The sequence below is a fragment of the Vanacampus margaritifer genome, chromosome 1, assembly GCF_051991255.1.
Source record: "Vanacampus margaritifer isolate UIUO_Vmar chromosome 1, RoL_Vmar_1.0, whole genome shotgun sequence".
Classification (NCBI taxonomy): Eukaryota; Metazoa; Chordata; class Actinopteri; order Syngnathiformes; family Syngnathidae; genus Vanacampus; species Vanacampus margaritifer.
Window position 1 is genome coordinate 24,727,048 of NC_135432.1, and position 7,882 is coordinate 24,734,929.

The window sequence follows — 7,882 nt, forward strand, 5'->3', positions numbered from 1 at the left end:
TCTAGACAAAGAGCATTTAATTGTTAACTGTATATATGATAAATGTTTTCTTTCTTTTTTTATGCAGGGACACTTCCTCGCAGGTTAAGGAAGGAGTTACTGGCTGTCAAACTACGAAACAGACCCACCAAGCAGGAGCTGGAAGACAGGAACATCTTCCCGGCAAGGAGTGACCAGGAGCGGCAAGAAATACGGCAGCAGATTGAGATGAAGCTCGCTAAGTAACCAATGTTTTCTTTCCTTTTCTAGTAATTGCTGTAATCAGGGGCGTGCAGAGATCTTTTGAGTGGCAGGTGAAAATTGAATTGTAGAAACAATATAAATATGTGTGCTAAAAAGCGAATTGGTGGCCATTCAATATATATTGTTTATAGTTCCCTACTGAACAATTGAATTAAGTAATTGACGAGAATATAGTAGTGAATAACAGTATCTTAGAGAATTTAACTCTACGTGAACTGGAAAGGCAATGCTATACCCTGTGAGGAAGCAGGGTTCGACGATAAGCCTTTTCGGGTGGTGGCCTTGTCTGGCGACAAGGACGCAAATTGTGACCCCTGCCAAAATCATCATTGGCCCTGTAATGTATATCACTGCCCATGGCCCAATACCCCACATTAAAATGTGGTCAATTTAACTTTTTTTTTTTTAATCTACATAATAACCGGCTTTTGACTATTCTCTTTCACACTGCTGCCATCCCGCCGTTGTTACACCTCAGCTAGACCCTTGGAAGCCAAGAAGTTGAGAGGGGGTTGGTGGGGGGCATGGGGGGGAGTCAGGGGTTAATAATACCCATCAAGTTAACTCGAGGCTGGTGACCCTGTGAACAGGCTTTTTAAAAAAATTTTTTTTTAGAAAAATTTACTTCACAAATTAATCATTGCTCTGAATTAAATATACACTATCAGAAAGAAACACTATGATATATTGGTGAGACCAATGAGAATAATAATTTGTTCTTGAACAAATCAATTAAGAAGTCAGCTTATTGTTTAAGAACAGCAATGGGAATGCTGGACTCTAAACAAACAACAATTATTCAGCAATGAGCATGAGTGAGCAATCCTCTCAGCAACAGGTACAGACAGAGTGTGCCTCTAGGAAACCTCTTTGAACAAGATGCACTGACTCACATTAGCAAGTGCCTTCATGCTGGGACGAAAATAGAACTGTTTTTTTTTTTTTTGGGTTACGCAGCCGAGGAACATAATGTCCAAATTGAACAACAGCTGTGATCTCCTTTGTGAATTTATCGCAAGATCCAGATTCTCAAGCACCCGCATATCAAACATGAGGCACGCCGCTGAATGTATTGCATAAGTAGATAGTTTAAGAATAACATAACACAAAGGCATGCACAGAGATGCTTCCGCACATCCTACAGAAACATTGCGCGCCTTGTCTCAGAGACTACTAAGAATACTGCTGACACCCCATCTATCCTGTGAGGAGATGATTCTAAACTTGAGTTACAGGAGAGGTTTTTGCTAACTTGCTTTCAAACATCAATCAGCTGTCATATAGAAGGATGCAGGGCCAGTGATTTTAAAGCAGTTCCACTTGTAGCATGACAGTGAGAGAGGCTGCATGTTATGTAAAGACCTCACTCCAGACAGCAGCATGTTGCAGGCTGCTTTAATTCCCATCTAGAATGAATGAGCTCAGAAGGATCGATTGGGATTCCAGTTGTCTTTTTATGTGCTCCATAGTGGTGCACAGCGCAGACATTTTTTGCATCGGCTGACTTTTTTTCCCTTTACTTACGGCAGTTCAAACAGTTCTTTCGCGCCAAGCCAAAAATAAAAGTGCAACTATGTAGAAAAACTGTATAAACAGTACCAATTAACCCCTGGGCGTTATTTGTCCATTTTCTGGCTTTTTTTTGTTTTTCATCAAAGAAAAAGCATTTGAAAAAAATACACTAGGGACCTGACATTTTACCAGGATTGTTTAAAAATGTAGAAGTTCAAATTGGCGCCATGCTGTAATTTATAATTATTACCAAACAGGAGGGAGAGATTCACACGAAGTTGTAATAATGCCCGATTTTGGCTCATTGACTCCCATTATAAATCACAGTTTTTGATATGCTGTAAACCTGATGTGTTATAATGCATTTTCCGTGATGCAATCGCTTCTTTGACGAGTCATGAACATGAAAATAGAGGAATTTGTGTGTTTAGAGTGTTAACACAAAAATCCACTAGGTAGCACCAAAGGCTAATAAATGAATACAAAATGCATGCATAAAAAAATTCTATTGTTATGATTTATGGACTTGTTTGAGCCTCTAACTATGTCATATGAAATATATAAATTATTATTTTATTTTATATATATATATACAGCATAGTTAGTCTTAATAATACCGCTATTATTGTCCATAGGGGGCATTAAAAAAATAAAATAAAAACTATATATGTATAGATGGGTCTGATGCCACTGAACATTTTGAGCGGTTGAAAGTGAAAAAAATATTCATAAATGACTAAGTTATCTCACTTCAAAGGAAATGCCTGATTTTGGCAAAATTACAAGAGTTTTGAAAAATGCCATTGTGTAAAAACTGGGCATGCATAAAAAAAATCGATTGTTATGACTTATGACCTTGTTTAAGCCTCTAACTATGTCATATGAAATATTCAAATTAGTCTTTTATTTTATATATATATATATATATATATATATATATATACAGCATAGTTAGTCTTGCTATTAGCATAATACTGCTATTAATGTCCATAGGGGGCATTAAAAAAATAAAATAAAATAAAAACTATATATGTATAGATAGGTCTGATGCCACTGAACATTTTGAGCGGTTGAAAGTGAAAAAATATTCATAAATGACTAAGTTATCTCACTTCAAAGGAAATGCCAGATTTTGGCAAAATTACAAGAGTTTTGTGCTATTCAGAAAAATGCCATTGTGAAAAACTGGCATGCATAAAAAAATTATATTGTTATGACTTATGGACTTATTCAAGCCTCTAAATATGTCATATGAAATATTCAAATTAGACCTTTATTTTTTCCTATATACAGCATAGTTAATTTTGCTGTTAGCATAATACTGCTATTATTGTCCATAGAGGGCATTAAAAAAAACTTGACTAAGTTATCACACTTCAAAGGAAATGCCAGATTTTGGCAAAAATTACAAGAATTTAATCAAACTATAATAACACCCAGGGGTTTTAACCTAAGCATCTTTTCTTTTTTTTTTTTTTTTTTTTACCCCTTGTCGTCAGGACAGGGTCGTGGGTGAGCTGGAGTCTATCACAGATGACTGGGCGAGAAGTAGAGTACACCCTGGACTGGTCACCAGTCAATTGTAGGGTACATGTAGACAAGCAACCATTCAAACTCAAGTTGACAGCAAAGAGGGGTAGAGTGCGTGTTCTCCCTTTGCTTATGTAGTTCAAAAACATTGCATGTAAGGTTAATTGCACACTCAAAATTAATGGATAATATCATAGCATACTATAGTATATTTTTGACAAGCATAATATAGTTTTCAATGAGAGAAAAAAAAGCAGTTATTCTGCCTTAAAGTGAGGCATTTCAATTTAATAGAGCGCTGTGATTACATCCACTACTGTCAGCGCAAAGCCATTTGAGAGGGAAACCCTTGGCCACATATAGCTCATCAGGAGTGGAGGGATTCTTGTGGCAGTTCATTTGCCCTGGGAATCCACAGTGAACGACAAAACAATCTCTGGACTTGAAAGCATATGTATCACAATTCACTCTTTATTCTTATCCATGGCTCTGCGCAAAGACCTGCTGCTACATTGGCTGTACATCCAACAGAAAATGTGATCAGGCCTCATGGAACGCAAGGATGCTCTGTTTATACGGGTACACTTGATCGATGACCTTTCTATTTTTAGAGACTCCCCGCCTCGTGACTATGCTGCAGTCACACTTAGCTTTTTCTAATCTTGGCTTTGGTTTGCTCAATAATGTATCTCACCATCCACTCCCCACGAATGTGCCACAGAGTTAGATTCATAGAAATAAAACACAATGTGCAGTGGACATAAATACTACTACTACTACTAATAATAATAATAATATTAATGATAATAACTAAAATAATTAAGGTGGCAGTTTTCATCCCTACTGTATCTGTATACTGCAAAAAGCCATATTATGATGTCCTGATACAAGAGCTGTATTTGCAAAATTAATATTTGATTACCTCACTCAATGGATAACCCAAAGGCGTCCAAAATATTATAAACAGCTATCAATGTGTTGCAGTTTATAACCACTGAAAATGACAGCTTCAAAACTGTTATAGCTTTATAGTTGTCTAGTGAAAATAACCTAGTTCTCACAATGTCAAGGGCAATTGTTGTATATTTCATTTCAAATATATTTATTGTATGTTTGTGTGTGCCACTTTAGGACTGTGCAGTATCTAACAATAAACATCTTACATTTGATCACATTTTATCCCAAATAAAAAGAACAGTGAATGCCTGACTCATGAGGTGTGTGAGACTGAAAATTAGGCCTTGTTTAATATTGTCAGCGTCCTTATTTAGTAAGCCTGCACACTCTAGCAAAAAAAAGAAAAATCTAAAAATAGCATCACACCAGCAGCTCAGAATATAACAGAGAATTTCCCTCCAGTATGTTGCTAGGGAGAAATGAGCATTCCTGCTAGACGACCATTGTCTCAGAGATAGAGAGTATGGTTGCCTAGCAACTCGGAGTATGGTCTTGTTCATTTATTTCAAAAGTAATAAAGGGGGAGATGAGAAAGCAGTGAATACTGTTTTTCAAGGAAATGGATGGAGATTATTGACCAATCTAAAGTGTTGGAAATGGCTTACTTTCTTTGATGACAAGGTTTCGGCCGACACCAGCGACGTGACTGCTTGCTATTATGAGTCTGCATTCATTACATCATAAAAATGCAAAAAACACGTTCAAAATATATTCAGTGTAATTGCGAGAAATAACCTTGAATGAAAAAAACAAACAAAACGGTGACTTGTGTCTTCTGGTTCCAATAAAATTGGGTTAACAGGAAATGGATGAATAACAGAAACATTAGGAAAAAGGCTTGGTCAACTCACTATGTTTTTGTTTATGTAATTCAATTGTAGAGAACAGGTTGTCAAATCAAAAATATCAGCTGCTTCGCATGTAGGTGTGTGTTCACCTTGAATTTGCACATGTCGCAAGCACAGTGTCGTGTCAAATCAGGACTTTTGGGATGATGATGGGATGAGTCCCACAGCAAAGATGGAATTCTGCTCTGTCCTTTGCACCCCAGGATTGTGGTGGTGGTGTTCAGCTCTGTAGTGTAGATTACATATATTATTCATATCACGTATTAATAGTTCACAGTCTCACATAGGGTATACTCGGGGTAACATACCTTTTTTGGAGGCCTTGCTCCCAAGGGCACCTGACAGGCTGAGATGAGAAAACTGAGATATTAATAAAACAATGGAAATGTATTGTCAATTGATTCATTAAAATGGTAATAGAATCTGAAAGAATCACATTAAACGGATTTGTTTTTATATGTACAGTATTGTATTGTATTTTATTGTATTGCCTTTCAATATGGAGAATTTAATCTGGGCACCTCAAATGTAAAACGTGCAGCAATTCTCTCTGTGTGCGCATGTGCTGCTGGCTCAGTGCACATCAGGAGGTCGGGGATGCCACGAGTAGGAGTGTGCTAAGCCCTGCCCAACGCTCATTATTTATGCAGTAACCAGGGAGACTGAGGCAGAGCCGCGCGGGCAGCCCATCACGACCCACTTGAAAAGCTCATGTAGTAGAGTGCTCGAGCTAGTAGAGGACTGCAGTGCACTGAGAAGACATGGCACATCTTGGCTTCCTTGAATAATCCAACTGAAGTCCAGGGCAGCTTTTGAGTATTCCAGATGTTCGGCACGGCTCTTCCCAAGTACCACAGCCGCGGTTCGGATGCGAGATGGAGACATAGGCAAAGTGACAGAAGTACAAAGAGGACAGGGCCATGACAGTGGGACAGTGGACAATGGTTCAAAACGTGGTTTTGGTGTTTCTACGCAGGAGGCTGAGCCAGAGACCCAATGTGGAGGAGCTGGAGAGTCGGAATATTTTGAAACGTAAGTTCATGCTAAACTACTGCCAGTCTTCATTTTAGTTACAGTTTTACATTATTAACTGTAAACCTATTGAGGACATCCTATTCTCTTCTTGTTTCATACAATGGCAAATGATTGTGTGTTTTGTAGGCAACAAATGAAATCCTTTCAATTATATAAAATATTAAATACAAGAAAAATGAAAAATGACATGTTTTAATGATAGAATAATGCCAGAAAATACCCTCTCTCAAAATTAACTAAAAATGATTAAATAAACAAATCCTAGATCCATATATCCAACAACATCTTCTTTGGCCCACAACTTCTTATGACAGTCAGTCTTGTGTTTTTGCATGATCCTGCTTACTAGTGAACGGAAATGAAAACATAATCTAAAAGGCTTTTTTCCCCACCAGAGAGAAACGACCAGACAGAACAAGAGGAGAGAAGAGAGATCAAACAGAGGCTAAACAGAAAGGTACAAAATTAGTCTAAATATGAATGCTTTTACCTAATGAGTAGTGTTTGTGTTAATTGCAATGGTGACAATTTGGGTGACTGTCTTGCATTTTTTGCATGTTGCATGCAGCTCAACCAGCGGCCCACAGTAGATGAACTTCGGGACAGAAAGATTCTGATCCGCTTCAGTGACTATGTGGAGGTGGCTAAAGCTCAGGACTATGACAGGAGGGCAGATAAGCCCTGGACGAGGCTCTCAGCAGCGGACAAGGTACCACTACGGTTCCATGTTCACCACTTCAGCAGAGAGGCCTGCTGTATTGACATTGTCTTTGCTGTTCCTTGCAGGCTGCCATCCGTAAGGAGCTGAATGAGTTCAAAAGCACTGAGATGGAAGTACACGCATCCAGCAAACACCTTACAAGGTTTGTGTTTTGAGGCATTCCGTGCGCATGCTTAGTATGTATGGGAGTAGCTATTCTGGGAAGCAACGCTCTTAATTTAGCTACTCCTTGCTCATCCAGGGAGGACAGTGGAGCTAAAAATAGATGGAAGCGCCTCAGTCAAGGGGAAGGGAGACAAAATAATGAAAAGCCAAAGTGTCCTTGGCTAAGCTTGTTTGTGATTGGACCAGAGCCCGCTGCTGTAACAGTGACCCAGAGAGAGAATAGGAGTATTCAAAGGATGCCGGCACATACATTGCTGGATTAAAAATAGACAACTACTACTGATTAACAGCTGTAACCCTAGGAGGCTGTAACAACTTACAACTCGTCTCCTCACATTTGTCTCCGTAGGTTCCACCGGCCATGAGAGCCTGGAGTTTCTTCTGTGAAGAAATGTTCTGAAAGTGGTCAGTGTCGACAAGTCTGGAGTCTTTTCAATCTTCAGCGAGTCTCAACTTTATTCCTCCTGGTTAGACAGGAGATGATGTTTGTGGCTTCGTGTTCAGGAGGCCACGAGGCCACTGGCCTTTCATAGTGGCAGCGGGCTGGTGGGGGTGGATTATAGTATGAAGCCTCTGATTACCAGAATGACAGCCAATGAGGAAAAATGTTTTGTTAATGAGTCAGTGTTTTTTTGTTTTGGTACTGTTTTATGGACTCGACAAGACATTAGTGAGAAGACTGTGCATGTGACCACCTTTTCATAACTGCTGAACAATGTGTCACTTGACTGGGGATGGATTTGATATTCACTGTACATACAGTATGTCAACATCACTGAAAAGCTAACTACCTTTGTAACAAGACTTCAAAATACAGTCTTTTCTAAAAATGAAGGCTCGTTTACCTTTTTTTCAAGGAACTGTTTTTACA

At 38.7% G+C, this 7,882-nt stretch overlaps 1 protein-coding gene across 3 annotated transcripts in view; it reads left to right on the plus strand.

The window, feature by feature from the left end:
* The window catches only part of phactr3a (phosphatase and actin regulator 3a), a 34,016-nt gene extending 26,171 nt beyond the window's left edge, over window positions 1-7,845 (plus strand). For all 3 annotated transcript variants that reach the window (XM_077550702.1, XM_077550712.1, XM_077550721.1), the window contains exons 7-12: window positions 68-221; window positions 6,067-6,122; window positions 6,521-6,582; window positions 6,694-6,834; window positions 6,912-6,988; window positions 7,361-7,845. In XM_077550702.1, the coding sequence (XP_077406828.1) occupies window positions 68-221; window positions 6,067-6,122; window positions 6,521-6,582; window positions 6,694-6,834; window positions 6,912-6,988; window positions 7,361-7,376 (506 nt within the window). In that variant the 3' untranslated portion in view covers window positions 7,377-7,845. The remainder of the gene's footprint in view (window positions 1-67; window positions 222-6,066; window positions 6,123-6,520; window positions 6,583-6,693; window positions 6,835-6,911; window positions 6,989-7,360) is intronic.
* The last annotated feature ends 37 nt before the right edge of the window (window positions 7,846-7,882 follow it).